General features: G+C 39.7%; 1 protein-coding gene across 5 annotated transcripts in view; it reads right to left on the reverse strand.

Annotated features, from left to right (window-relative positions):
• Positions 1-16189, reverse strand: part of SNX10 (sorting nexin 10) — a 67154-nt gene that overhangs the window by 11649 nt on the left and 39316 nt on the right. For all 5 annotated transcript variants that reach the window (XM_055590547.1, XM_055590544.1, XM_055590545.1 and 2 more), the window contains one exon: positions 2924-3010. In XM_055590547.1, coding sequence (XP_055446522.1) covers positions 2924-3010 — 87 coding nt within the window. The remainder of the gene's footprint in view (positions 1-2923; positions 3011-16189) is intronic.

Below are 16189 nucleotides of genomic sequence, written 5' to 3' on the forward strand. Positions count from 1 at the left end.
CTTTAAACAAGAGATCAGCATTTCCCTTCTCTACTAGGTGTGCAAGAGAGTGTGATAGAGTGAAAGAGGCGTGTGGTGCACAGGACAAGTATGTGTGTAGAGAACCCAAAGTCCAGTACTGGCTCTGCTATAAGGCAAGTGACTTGAACTCCAGTTCCTTGGATGGGAAAATGGGGATGAAATAGCACATCCCTGTTTCCCAGGGTCATTGTCAGGATTGACAATATGCAGTGGTAAATGTTATCTCTTAATATTATCATTAGTTACTAGATGCAACTTGTACTTTCTATTACCTTAAGGCAGATTTAGGAAAAGCCACCCTCAGAGTCCCTACCTGAAGCAAAACCTCGATGCTTCTCCTATGGGTTTTATCTAAGGCTGTTTCTCCTATGTGTAAAACAAGAGACTGGCTTATGTCTATTGGTTTTGTAAGAAGATCTCTATTCTGCCTATTAATTTCAACATTCTATTTCATAATCTGTATACTGCCAAATGAGAAATTTTTTGCCCCAGAGATTGGTATTATTTCAAACACCGTTACCAACCTGCTTAATATGCACCCAAAGGCTGTTTTCTCTGGGAAGTGTCAGTGATAGCAGGCATTAGTTCCTAACTGTCCCCATGAGATGTACAGCACAGTTCCTGGTATTCCTGAACTTTATAAAATTCAAAGAATCTCAGGATGCAGAGAAGTTAAGAAATTTGTCCACCAAGTATTTATTGGCCTAAATCTCATTGTGGACAATTTGGCAGCAAAACGCGCTAGATAGAGTTTGTGGCACAATAATAACATTGTGTGTGTGGATTTCAAAGCACACCAGGGCCTCCCTCTAATGTGACCCTTGGGGGCTCAGTCGGCAGGCCGTTTACATCAGAGTTTGTGCCCCAGCGAGGCCTGGGTGGGCGCCCTATCAGTGTTCTCTCCCCAGAGAGGACCAGGTCACTGCAGAGCCTCCTGAGCCTCGCGCATAGACGGAGTCCAGGTCAGCTCCCTTCATTTCTCTGCTCAGAACCACTGTGGATGGAATAACTGGAGATCCATGTGGTGCCCACACCAGACAAGGGTCTATCAATAAGACCTTCATTTGCAGGACAAGCTCAGGAGAGAATACATGAAGGGCTACTCACCTCGACCATCCATTAGTTTAAAATTCCAGGTAAATGCTACGACTTCAGAGCTGTCTGGTATTATTTCCCTTGAGGCTAATTTAAATGGGTTAAACACCAGCTCCTCTACCTGCAAAGCTCTATGGGTCTATGGGTGCAGTGTCTAAGCGAGGCTAACTAGAACTATCCAGGCTCCCCACCCATTCCTAATCGTACAACAGGTGGAATCCTCTTCAGGATCAGGCTACACTGAGATCACTAATTTATTAAGTTCCTCTAAATCTAGTTGCTGGTTTCTGCTGTCTACCAAGCCAAGAACATGTATTTATTGTCAATTCATTAGCATCTCAGAGAAACGCCAACCACTACCACCACAGAAAAATGCCGAGCACCACCAAATAGTACTTGTGGAACCCATTATTTCTGGGTGGAAATATTTTTTAATGGACATTTCTGAGCTCACATCAAGTTATTTATGTAGAAAAGAAGGATCTATACTTTCATTAACTCCCTGAGGATAATTACATTTCATACCTACTATAAAGTGTGTCAATAAATATGTCAAAATTTGACCCACAAATTTTTTAGAGGAAGTCAGAAGGCAACTAAAGACTTTCATTTCATTTTCAAATGCTCAGTCTTATATATTCGTGTTATAATTTTCCACACAGAATGAATATCTAGTGTGACCTTATGAGTAAAACCAAAACAAAATCAAAACAGGCATACCCTGATAATGGCCTTCAACACCATCATCAAAAAAAAAAGCATTCTGAGTTTTTACTTTATTTTCTAAGTTGAGGAAGTTTGAAAGAAAAGAGGAAGAAAGAAAAAAGAGAAGTTTAGTGGCATTGAGGTGCCCAATATAATAATTTAGCTATTAACAGTGGGAAGAGTAAAGAGTGGCTAAATTTTATCTCACTTGTATAATACTACACAGTCACAGATAAAATCTGAGCCCATTGCTATGCTCTCAAGAGAAGTCTGGACTAAATCAGACAAAAGAAGTGACTATCTTCATGGTCAAGGGCCAATAAACCATATACACCTGTGGGCCAAATCCAGACGCCACTTGTCTTCACAAATAAATTTTTATTGGAACACAATCACACTCATTCATTTATGTATTGTTTATGGCTGCTTTCAGTGATTCTGAGAGTCTGTACGGCCCACAAAGCCAGAGATTTTTACTACCTGGCCCTTTACAGAAAAAGAAAGCTGACACTTATTCAAGATAATTATAGGAGGCCACACAACACACAATACTCCTCAAAAGATTATGATACAGTATTATTTCCAAATAAAATAAGTCATTTCTAGTTAATTACTTCTCTTAATTACTCAGAATTGAGACCAAGGCAAAAATAATTGCACATATTCATTTCCCACTTTTCTGTTCTACATATAAAACACTGTACATCTCTTTTCTAGAGAACTCTACATCCTCTCAGAACTTAAGATTTATCAGGTAATATAGTCTGCAGAAACATGCCATAACAGATCATAAAGAAATACCATTAATGAGCTATAAAAACTCTGTGAATTTTAGATGTTTCACATCTTCAACATGAAGGCAATAAACATTAAAATATTAATATTAACAAAGGTACAACGAGGAATTCAAATAAGTCCATTTTTCAACTTTAGGAACCATCATATTACTTCATTTAAGAGACAAGCGTTAGTTGCAATCATTCAAATTCAGTTCTTTGAATTAGAAACATTTTTATAAATTTCACTTATATCGTAATACCCATAAAATGTATGCTACCTAAAAATTACTATGATTTCTATGTACTATTGATGGCATACTTACATGAATACATATCTCATAGTCGATATAAGAGTGCCAGAAGTCCTCCTTCTGAATCCTAGGATCTCGAACCCAGACACTTACAAATTCCTGTAAGGGCATCACAAAGAAATATGTTTCAGAATTGCAAGTAGGGCTCGGAAGGGCTGAGAGAAATGACTGTACTAGAACAAACTGAAAGGAGCTTTAACCGATGTGGTTATAGTCCTTTAAAAAAACAAGAAGTTAATGAATCAAGCACCACAGGAAGTCCAAAAAACACTATTGCCACAAATGGAATTTCTACAATAACGCAAAACAGAGCTGGGCATGATTTGGTTTTACAGGTTATATGAAGACAATAAGAACAGAGTATTCTAAAACTGATTTTCAATTTTTAATCATGAAAAATAGGTTCACATTTTTATCAAGTTTTAAAAAAGGTCATTTCATACTTACTTCATTTCTCTGCATTAAAACTACAGGCCCTGCCTGATAAGTTACTTGCTAGAACACTAATAAGAAAGAGTGACAAAGGTCATGTGAAAAGCAAGCAAGGAGAGTTGAAAATGACTTCTGTGCACCCCGATGCCCTGAGAATAAGCAATACTGACTTAGTAATATGAATAGAAAGATGGGTGCTTTTGACATATGTTTCTATTTTTAAAATATACTTTCCCATGTGGTAAACTACTTCTTCATAACAACCTCATGTTATAGGTAAAAGTTGGAGAAGTTAAAAAAATACAGAGTAGATAATTTTATTCCTTTTTAAAGATAATAAGAACAAGAAACACAGGGTAAAATTTAAAATACTTTTTTTAAAAGTGCTCTTCACTACATCAGCTTAATTTTAAAATATGAAAACATGTACAACGAAAAATTGTTATGTTTGGCATGATAATCTTTGAAAGTATTATTTATTTGGTGATTATAAATTTGCTAACTGAATTTCATTTTAAATATTTTAACCTTTTGTTTTGAAGAAAAAAAAAAAGACTTCAGGACTGAAATTGTAGGCATTTCTACAGCTTTGCTTTGGCACAGCTGAGAAGTAGGCTGTCAATCCTCCAAAGCAGAAGAAGAAATATTATGGAGTTTTCTGGACAAAGAACCTCCATTCTGTTATGCAGATAATAAAATGAGAGTTTGCAAGACAGAAAATTAACAGAAAAGCAGAAAGGCAGTCCACATTCCCTTAAATAGCTTTTGCTACCTATAAGTCTCACCTTCTGAAGTAATACTTTGTTCTTGCATTGGAGATTTCTACCCTACTGCTTGTCCTCAATATGCATACAGAGGTGATGAATTAATGCTCCAAAAAGACTTATTTTGAAATCTTTTCATTATGTATTTTTAAAGTCGTTTAGAAGACAGACAATAAAAACAAGGCAACAATACAGCAATGTTCTAAACATTTTGGCCATTATTTCTTAAACGCACATTGTTAATTATAAGAAGGATTATAAAAACATTTGTTGATAAGAGCCCCTCTTACATAAAGTGTGGCTGGTTCAGTGTAAAGCAGATCCTGCCCAGGGGCAGAAATGAAACAGAACCCAGGCACCGTGCCCTCAGGACACACTTCACCTCCATCTTCTACCTGAGTGTGTGTACATAACTCATTTTCCCGCAGTGCTTTTCACACACCCATAGTTCTTAGAAGGAATGAATCAATCATCAGTGAATCAATAAACAGAGGGACAAATAGGTTAAGAATAGGAGAGAAGACCAGAGTCCAGGGTAGACCACATCTAACCCTCTAAAGTGTCCCCACACACTCAGGGCAAGATAGAATGTTGACAAGGGCTAAGAAGGTCATCCTGCCCCCATTCAGCCGGACTAAGGGAGAAGGCTCCTAGTCACCCAGTCACATGTAAACCACACTCCCTCACAGGGCGCTGGCAGCTCCATTTTTCCACTGGAGAAGCAGAAGTTCTTGAAAATCCCACAGGGGAAATTAAGTATTTCCAACAGTTCAGTGTTCCATATTAACAGCAGAAGATACATACCCGTTACTGAAATAGTGAGCCTTTACCCAGGTTACACAAAAACGAAAAGACAAACAAATGCATTTGTCAATTTTCTACAAACCTGTCACTCAAAAAAGAGTTTCTGAACTAAAATTATAGAATACACAGTTACTACAGCATCACAGACTCCTTGACCACTCAACATATTATTAATTGAAGACGGTAGTAATGACAAATACTTCTCAAAAAAATCAGGACTTTCCCCCTCTATCTGTTTGCTATTGCCCAACTACTAACAACTAAACTTTGAGTAATAGGTCCCTTTTCATGGAAAGAACACTGAAATTATGGTCACAATACCAGGGGTAAATTCTTGTTCACTTACTTCCTAAATTATGTGCTTATTCACTGAGCCTCTGTTTCTACATCAGGAAAATAGGAATGATGCCTATCCAACCTATCTCAGCTGTTCATTAAGAGGATCAAATTATAAAATACCTGTGAAAGCACCAGGAAAATTTTTATTGTGCTACATGAAATCAAATATTATATAGAAAGGAAAGTGCTTAAAAACCCAAAGCATGAAAGTCTTCCCATAGACCTTGCTGCTGCTGCTGCTGCTAAGTCGCTTCCGTCGTGTCCGACTCCTAGAGACCCCATGGACTGCAGCCTACCAGGCTCCTCCGTCCATGAGATTTGCCAGGCAAGGGTACTGGAGTGGGGTGCCATTGCCTTCTCCGCCCATAGACCTTGGTAATAAGCAATTCAGAAAAGCTAACCCAATTATCTTTTTAAAGTACAAATTTATTAATTTAAGAACCTAGTAGCAAATACTTTAATACTGTAATTTTTCAGTAAAAGGCAGAGAGACCTAAAGATTTTACAGGACTCGCTCGGAGCAGGCCCCTCATAATATTTGTAGAAGGAATGAATATCATAATGACAAATTACAGTAAGGAACCTAGTTTCTTCATCTTAATGGGTTAGAATTCTCAGATTCTACCTTTATTAATACTCATTACATCTAATCTTTATGCAGGGAAGGATATGTTGAAAACAGATTCTAAAACTATGCTGGGAAAAAAAAAATCTCCTAAGAACACAGCAATGCACTTTAAATGTACACTAAAAATTAACTATGATGCTAAGTCTCCAAATACTTTCTCAGTCCTGAAAATCTTTAACTTGGTTGAAGTGCTAAATGGTAAGCTTCCTTCCTTCTCATTCCCTTCCACGTCTCTGTGGCCCTGAGAGCCATCCCAAGCTGCTGTTCTTCACATCCTGTTACCATTCCAGGGTGACCTCATCCAAACATATGGTTTCAAGCACTCAGCACGAACTGATGATTCTCTCTCCATCTCCATTCAGGCATCTCCCCACATATCCAGCCTCCTGCCTAGAAGGTTCACTTGAATATCCCACTAGCTCACAGAGTCCACACCCTTCCCACATCCTCCTCCTCATCTCATCCCCAGCAACCCCAGCCAAAAATCCAGAGTCCCCAGACTTCTGTCTTTGACTCACTGACCAAGTCCTGCAGTTTCACCCTCCTTTGATACACCCACCACTCTATTCCCTCTGTGAGTGCTCTGACCCAAGGACGGATAGCATGCCCAATGTTAATGCAAGTGCTACTAATTGATCTCTGGGCCTGTATCCAATTCATTCCCCAGAGTAAAACAAGAACAGTTCCAAAGCACACATCTGATGATGTCATTTTCCTGCTGAAAATCCTACAAAACCTGTCCCATGACCTTCAAGATCAAGTTCAAACTCTGTAGCTAGCACAATACAGCCTTTCATGATTCTCACTCTACTTGTCTCCAAAGGCGAAGCTTGGGTCACATAACAGGCCATTTCACGCCTGCGCGCCTCTGAACACGCTGTTCTCTCGCCTGGACTGCTGTCCTCATCCCGCTTTCTGCTTTTTCCTTTATCGTCATCTGGTTCTTTTATTTTTTGCTAACTCAAATCCATTTTCAAAACGTAACTCAGTCTCTAGAAATCCTTCTGGAATTCCTCTGGAAATCCTCAGATTCCTCCAGTCTGATGAATTTGAACTCTTCAAGACCCTACTGCCTCCGGGCAGACCTTGGGCATCCTTTTTCACCGTGCCTTGTTGCACTGTACTTACCTGCAGGCCTCCTTCACTAGATGCTAAGCTCCTTTAGGGTAGCTTAGGCTTTGCAGTATAACTTGAGTGCCTGGCACATCCAAAGCAGTCCATTAATATCACTTAATGAATAAATGAATGCCTGTAGGAATCAATGAATTGTCTTCAGGTGGGAAAATAAAGATGAGATCAAACTTCAACTGAAATAAAAACCTCATCCACTTGAGTTCTTGGACTCCATGAATTAATGATAAGTTATTTAGCAGCTGGTCTAAAGTTTATCTTAATTTAACAAACCCCTTCCTCTAAGGGCGTGCCAATTAACAGCACATGGCTACAAGAGCAATGTTTAAGATCTATGAGAATCAACTGTTTTTTGAGCACCCTAAACAACTCCAGAAGCACCTATTTACATAGAAATAATTGAAAATCATCCTGAGAGCTCCAATAACCGGAGTCCCCTAAGACTTCTACCAGATGACAATTTGTTTGCCTAGTTGGAGTTAAAATACGTACTTGAAAGTAATAAAAGTACATTTATTTTAAAATATTCCATAATTCAGATGGGCCTCCCCTCCCCCACTCCACAATTAGTAGGAATTAGTGAAGTTTCTCGATACTTCCAGCTATGAACAGCACACCCAGGAAGCCAAGGCTCACCTATAATCCCTTAATTAGACACATCCCTCATGATCCTGCCCACCATCCTTCAAGGGAATGTTGACAGCCTGTCAGCCACAAAGGACAGCTCCAAGTTCCATACCTAGAATCATATGGATTTCCTATGAAAATTGCTTCTGCAGCAGCAGTTAGTCAATTTAATAACCTTATTAAACACTTTAATGACTTCTTGGGCCTAATGATTATTTCTAGTATGAAGAAGAAGTCAGGCAGAGTAGAATTAAAAATTTAAGCTAACTGATCCCTACTGTTCTCCATGTGAAAACAGGCTTCTGAAGAAAGACTACTGCACTCTTTGAAAATCTAATTCCTATGTTGTCTTATAATAATCACACCTTGGTTTCAGTGTACCCCCTGCCCTCTCCCAGCCCCATTCCACGTTCAACCTTTATCCATGTATCCATCTACCTTGTTTTTTTTCCCTTAGTCCTTATATGAGATGAAATCAACAGTAAAAATCATTGTACTGAACAAAGCATGCATATGGGTCATGCACTGTGGTGTTTTACACACGTTTTCCTTTAATCTTTACAACAATCCTAAGAGGTCAGTAATATTATTACCCCATTTTACAGACAAAAAAAAAAAAAAATTGGCTTCTAAAGCTTGAACAACTGGCTCAAAGTCAAATGGCCAATAGGCTCAGCTAGGTTTCAAACTCTGGTCTGCCTTGCTCCAAAGCCTGTGCCTTAAACACATTCTATCTGGTGGTTCTTAAGCAATAAATAATAAATCTCCAATTTCACTGTATTTTCAATTTCACATAAGTCCATTATTCTGGAGTGGAAAAAAATTATTTTCTTTGCTATTAGCTACAGCATCAGTCCAACCAGCATGCTATCCTGAAATTCTGTCCCACTAGCCAGTACTCTTGCCTGGAAAATCCCATGGACGGAGGAGCCTGGTAGACTGCAGTCCATGGGGTCGCTAAGAGTCAGACACGACTGAGTGACTTCACTTTCACTTTTCACTTTCATGCATTGGAGAAGAAAATGGCAGCCTACTCCAGTGTTCTTGCCTGGAGAATCCCAGGGACGGCAGAGCCTGGTGGGCTGCCATCTATGGGGTCGCACAGAGTCAGACACGACTGAAGCGATTTAGCAGCAGCAGCCTCTCAAAGGCCTTATATTTTATTTTCATATTTCTAGCACCAAGCACAGTACTGGCACCCATTAGTAAGTGCTCATGAAATGCTTGAGAATTAATTAACCAATTGATTTCCTAGAAGATTCAAAAACAAAGGATGTATAGGTTCTGTATGCTGAAAATTATAAGATGCTGTTGAAAAAAAATGAAGAAGTATATACTTCTTTGTATATATTTATGGATTGGCTGGCAACACCAACTCAATGGACATGAGTTTGAGCAAGCTCTGGGAGTTGGTGATGGACAGGGAAGCCTGCAGTCCATGGGGTCGCAAAGAATCGGACATGACTGAGCAACTGAACTGAACTGAACTGATGCTGAAGCTGAAACTCCAATACTTTGGCCACCTGATGCGAAGAGCTGACTCACTGGAAAAGACCCTGATGCTGGGAAAGATTGAGGGCAAGAGGAGAAGGGGGCAACAGAGAATAAGATGGTTGGATGGCATCACGGACTTAATGGACATGAGCTTGAGCAAACTCAGGGAAAGAGTGATGGACAGAGAAGCCTGGCATGCTGTAGTTCATGGGGTCACAAAGAGTGGGACATGAGTTAGCAACTGAATGAACAAAAAAACTTTTAGAAAAGAAATATAGAAAAAAAAAAAAGAAATATAGGAGAAAATTTTTGCAACCTAAAGTTAGACAAAAAGCTCTTAGATTTGACACCAAGAGTATAATGCATACAAGGTAAGAGAGCTAAGGACTTCCCTGGTGGCCCAGTGGTTAAGATTCAACACTCCCAATGAAGGGGGGCACAGGTTTGATCCCTGGTCAGAGAACTAAGATCTTGCATGTCACACACTTCAGACAAAAAAAAAATACAATAAATAAATCCTTTAAAATGTTTTTTAAAAAAAGGAAAGAGAGCTAAATTCACCTCACCAAAATTAAAAGCCTTTGCTCTGTTACCTCCTGCAAAGAGGCTGCAAAGACAAACTACAGACTGGAAGAACATATCTGCAAATCACTAGTTCTTCAAAGGACTTGTAGTTAGAATATATAAAGAATTCTCAAAACCCAACATTTAAAACAAAAAAAAAACAAATAATTCAACTAGAAAATGGGCAAAACACATGAAGAGACATTTCACTAAGGAGGACACACAGGCAGTGAAGCACATGAAAAGGCGTGCAGCGTCATCAGCCACTGTGCACGTGTGCTAGTCACTCAGTCAGGTCCAACCCTTTGCAACCCCATGGACTGTAGCCCGCCAGGCTCCTCTGTCCATGGAATTCTCTGGGCAAGAACATTGGAGTGGGCTGCCATGCCCTTCTCCAGGGGATCTTCCCAACCCAGGGATCGAACCCAGGTCTCCCGCACTGTAGGCAGAGTCTTTACCATTTGAGCTGCCCAGGAAGCCATTAGGGAAATGAAAACTAATACCACGATGATATGTCACTACATACCTATCACAGTTTCTAACGGTATTATTGCTATTTTTTTATTTTAGCCATCTTGACAGGTATACTTTTTAAATCTTCACTGCAGTCTAGCTTTAATCTTTATAGTACAGTAAACATAACTGTGTTAACTGAAAAAACATTTATTCGGATTACAAAAAGATGAATACAGACAAAAGCTAAGACCCAAAGCAGAAGGTGTTAGGTGCTAGTGAGTTTCAGTTTTTTATAGCCTTGATGAGAATTTTCTATCACAAAAATGAAAACTTGTTTCATTTTGTACTCCCTTTCTCAGAACATTTTTTTCCTATTCCAAAGTATATACTGTTTTATATGTTCATGTATTTGAACTGGAAGACTCATTCATTAAGTTAAAATCTGTTGAGCCCCGGCTCAGTGCCAGCAGAGAACAGAATTTAACCCAACACCTTATTCACCAGGGTTCTAGCCAAGACTCCCACATAACAATCTCAAAACTAAAATTTAGCCCGTTTCACACAAACTACATTATTTTACAAATAACATGCTTGAAAGGCAGAAGAAATGTACCAAGTAACCTTCCTTTATTTCCTGATAACAATTATAATAAATAACCTAAAAGACATACTACAAGGGATGTTACTTGTCACTTTATAGCTTGAAGTAGGTTTAAATGCCAAGCTCTGGCAGTTTTGAATGATGACTTTTAAGAAAGCTTTTATTACTTCAGAATAAATAACTGTGGGTGAGCTTTGCCTTTTACATGAATTATAATAATTTGTGATGTTACAAGCTTCTCTACATGAGCAGCGTCCAGAATTAAGTACAGTTACCTTTCTGCATCTCATAATACATTAGGAAAAGTGAGTGGAAAAAGACTCACCTTTTACAACAAGAAATAATTGCCAACCTGTGTTAAACTACAGCACAAGAACATGAAAGATCAGCAAAATCCAGAATATGAAAATGTCTACAGGTCAAAAGATGCAGTTTCTTCAACAAATAAATTGCACAAGGGGGAAAAAGGGCAGAATAAGAGGTTTTAAGCAATACATTAACCAAATGCCATGTGTATTCCTTATTTGCATCAGAATTAGGATAACCAAATATACAAAATTTTTTTCAACATCATCAGGGAGACTTGAACACTGAATATTTGATGGTATAAAGGAGTTAATGTTAGTTATTTAAGGTGTGATAATGTGGTGTGTTTCTAAGAAGGGTCATTTGTTAGAAATGCATACTGAAATATTTACAGATGAAATTACACTATGCCTAAAATTTATTTCAGATCATTCACCGGGTGGTAGCAGAAGGAAATGGGTGGGGGTGGGGTTTGGTCATGAATTAATAATGTGTTAATTGTTGAACCCTTAAGCATATAAGGGTTCATTATATTTTTCTACTTTGTATATGTTTAAATTTTATAATGAAAAGTTAAAACCAGTAAAAGAAGAGAAGCAAGAGAGGAAGAGAAAAAGGGATGGAACTCATCTCAAGAGGAGTGCTCTACGAAGAGACATATGGCGCCCGAAAGTGAAAGTAAGTCAGAAATGTGGAGCTAAAAGAGCTAACCATGAGTTCAGCCAGTACTAACACCACTAACACAATGACATCCTAATACTTATCTACCTTTGGAAAATAAGTTTTTTTCATTATTATAAAAATAAAATATTATGTAACTAGAGAGAGAAGATACAATCGCAAATTCAGATAACACCATGAAAATGAAGTCCCCCTCCAATTGTACTCCTAGTTTCTTGTCTACCTATCTAGGACTTTTATCTATTTTTAATATTTTATATATATATAATATATATATATATCTGGCATATATATGGATATAGCATATATATATGTGCACATATATATAATATTATATACATAAATAGCATATATATGTGTCTGTATATGGATGTGCTCACTTGTGTCCAACTCTTTGCAACCCCATGGACTGTAGAGCTCCAGGCTGCTGTGTCTATAGAATTTTCCAGGCAAGAATACTGGAGTGGGTTGCCATTTCCTTCTCCAAGGGATCTTCCCAACCCAGAATTGAACCTGAGTCTCTTACATCTCCTGCACTGGCAGGCAGGTTTTTTACTACCAGAGCCACCTGGGAAGCCACCTGGATATATATATACATGAATATATAAATTTTAATGCAAATGGGAGCACACTGTAAATACTGCTTCATACCTTGGTTTATTCATTGTACAATCTTTTAGAAATCTTCATGTGTGAGCACATACAATTCAATGTTATTTGTTTTAAAACAAATTGTTTACTCTAGTACAGTTTTAAACATACAGGAAAACTGTTCAAAAATAACAGAGAATTCCCATATATCCTATATGGGATATGTGGAAACTATATACCCAGTTTCCCCGATTATTATACCATATCACATATGTAGGGAGGAAAGGAGGAAGGAAAAACAAATTGATTTCTGGCGATTGGGAAAGGGTCATGTCTTGTCTTGTCGCTTCCCTTCAAAAGTCCCCAGCATCACAGGACACCAGGTAGAGGCCTTGCTTATGGATATTCTTTAATATTATTCGTGGGTTCCAGCTTAGTCAGTTTCCAATCAGGAATCAACATTAAAAAATGCTTTCCTAGAGCAAGCCCAAAATGTTACCATCAATCAGCCTAAGTGTATCTTGGACATCTAAGTGTCAAGCTCAGAGCCAACGCATCCAAAATAGCAGCACCTCCCTCCTAACTCTCCCTGTAGGGGCCTGAGTGGCTGGGTCCTCATGGGGCCTGGAACTTTCCCAGACCCACTTTGGTTCTACTCTGCTCAGCATACCTCCTGCCACAGAGCTAATGGATTTATTGTCACTCAAGTGTCAATGAATGGTGAAGTGGAAAGTGTTAGTCGCTCAGCTGTGTCTGACTCTTTGTGATGGCACGCACGTAGCCCCAGGCTCCTCTGTCCATGGACTTCTCCAGGCAAGAATATTGGAGTGGTAGCCATTCCCTTCTCCAGGGGATCTTCTCAACTAGGGAACGAACCTGCACTGCAGGCAGATTCTTTACCATCTGAGCCACCAGTGAAGCCCGAATAAATGGTAACTGACATTATATCCAATAAAGTATGTACATTTTGAAGGAATAAAAACTCTTATCCAAAAGGCATGAATCTCTAGAAGTTTAACTCAGCGATCATGATTCAGGAGAGCTGGGGAGACACACACACACACACACACACACACACAAAACAGGTCTCAGCACACCCTTCCTGTCACATCACACACACAAGACTGTCTCACTTAAACCAAGAAAGCCCTGGGCAGAGGAACAAACCCAGTTTATTGGAGGGTCTAGAATGTCAGACTCCATGAAAGACTGTAAACTGCTTATTTACATATCACATAAAATGAGCTCCATGTAGCTGGAGCCAAAGGGCCTTAGTAATGTAGAAAACTCAAACTGTTCATTCTGGACATTCAGATATACAGAGAACAAAAATGCCTGACTCCACAAAAGACACTGTCTGAAACGTGTTTCCTGTCACAGCCACCTGCCTTTTCATAAGGGTTCTGGGTTCTGTCTCATTAAACAGAAGAGTTGATTCAGTTGGGTCCATCTAATTATTCTTATTAAAATATGTAACCATAATATTTTAATTGTAAATTAAAGCTGCATGCATGAATGAATCTGAATTCATTTTAATTTTACAATGGCCCAGTGCCAAGGCCTTTTTATGGGGAAGATCCATCAGCACGGATACTGCTCTCGTGGGAATTCAAACCAATGTGCAAATGGAACATGTTTAACTAACAAGGGAGCCTCTCCCTCCCTGCTCTCCTCTCTCTAGATTTATTGCAGTAATAAAGCTATTTTAACGAGAGAGTGCAATTGACTCCCCACTACCCCGCCTCCCCATCTTTAAAAGAAAAATTTACCAAACTTCTAGGCTGGCACTACCAGTTAGGTGGAACCAAGATGTCAGTCTGGGGCCACATGCATCTTAAACTTTCTTTTTTTTTTTTGCCACACTGCTTGGCTTGTGGGATCTTAGTTCCCCAACCAGGGATCAAACCCAGGCCCTAGCAGTGAAAGCATGGAATTCAAACCACTGGACTGCCAGGGAGTTCCCCGGTGTGCATCTTGAACAAGAATGGTAACTAGGTCTCAATTCATGTGCCAACCTCATGATTAATTAGTAATGTCTCCTGTGGGCACTGAGTGCCAAGTGCTTATACACACACTGCCCCCTGGGTCCAGATTCTAGAATAATTAGGGATACTGCATTCAGCCCTTACACACCCAGTTGTGGGGGAATTGAATTCTTTTCCACTAAACAGCCACCAGCCACTAGAATATTTAAAGTCTCCACCAAAACCTCCTCCACTGCTAACTGGCACTGACTCCAGGGTGCTGCTGGGTAGGTGCTGAGATAAAAATACCTTGATAACTGAGGCTTGAGGAAAGCCTCTTCTTGACTTATAAGCTGAGGCCTGAAAAATAAGGAGGAGTCAGCCAGCCAAAGTGGTGTGAAAGCAGTGGGAAAAACATCTGTGAAAGCATAGGAGCCCAGGGCTGCTGCTGCTGCTAAGTCGCTTCAGTCGTGTCCAACTCTGTGTGACCCCATAGACGGCAGCCCACCAGGCTCCGCTGTCCCTGGGATTCTCCAGGCAAGAGCAAAGTCCCTGAAATAAGGAGTGAGATGGTCGCTGGGTGGAGGAAGCGTGGGAGGCGAGCCTGGGGAAAGAACCAGGGTAAGATCATCTGGGGCCTTAGAAACCACATTGAGGAATTTGCACTTTGTTCTAAGAGCAACGTGTTAGAAGCCAGGAAGTCACTCTGACCACATGCAGAAAATGAACTGATATGTGTTGAACATGAATGTGCTATGGCACATTGAGAATCTCGCTTTGCTGTGCTGGTTTCTTGCTAACAGAGGCCAAAGTAAATTTCTAGGCATTATACCTCTTTCTCCTTATGGGTATTTTCCTTTTCAGTTGAAGGACTTTCCAGTTTAAAATTCTTTAACGTTATGCAGCTGCATTAACACTCTGTGTGTGCCATGTGCTCAGTCATGTCCAACCCTTTGTAACCCCATGGACTGTAGCTCACCAGGCTTCTCCGTCCATGGGATTCTCCAGGCAAGAATACTGAAGTATGTTGCATTTCCTTCTCCAGGGAATCTTCCTGACCCAGGGATTGAACCCAGGTCTCCTGCATTACAAGTGGTCTCTTTACTGACTGAGCCACCAGAGAAACATTAATGTTATAATAACATTAAGGTTATAATGTTATATAACCTTAATGTCATAATATTTCATAATTATTTATAATAAAAGACTTTCGCAAGGTCAATAAAATGTAGTCGGTTAAAATTTGTGTCTAGTTTTTATGAACTGAAATGAACTAAAAATTAACATCAAGCGATTAAACCAGCCAAGTCAAAAGGAAAAAGAAACGCTTCTAACTGGAAAAAAAGTCTCTCTTGCTTTCATGGGTAGCTTTTCCCCCCAAGAGAACAATTTTTAAAATGTGCCTTTGGAATAATGCTGGCTGTCAGCACAGCCCTGCTCCCTTGGCATAGCCTGCCCAGGGCTCAGGCCAATACAGGTGTGTAGTGAAGTATTCAGCTTACCTGAAGGGAGGTCTGGCCTCTGCCTCTGACTACTGGGAGGTGATCTCTAGGCCCCCAGAATGTCCTGAGTGACAAGAGTATCTTTGTTTGCCTGGGCTTTGACCACAGGACAGTCTAACAATGTGAATATGTTGAAGGCTTAAGGTCACACTGTATGAGCTATGACCTCTGGAGGAACTAGAGACTAAAGGCCTGATCCCAGGAGGAGTGGACACTAAAGACTGGCCATGCAGGCAGGATGTGTTGCTGTTCAGTCGCTAAGTCGTGTCTGACTCTGGGACCCCATGGACTGTAGCACGCCAGGCCTTCCTGTCCTCCACTATCTCCCAGAGTTTGTGCAAGTTCATGTCCATTAAGTCAGTGATACTATCTAACCATCTCATCCTCTGCCACC

The sequence above is a fragment of the Bubalus kerabau genome, chromosome 8 (genome assembly GCF_029407905.1).
Source record: "Bubalus kerabau isolate K-KA32 ecotype Philippines breed swamp buffalo chromosome 8, PCC_UOA_SB_1v2, whole genome shotgun sequence".
Taxonomy (NCBI): Eukaryota; Metazoa; Chordata; class Mammalia; order Artiodactyla; family Bovidae; genus Bubalus; species Bubalus kerabau.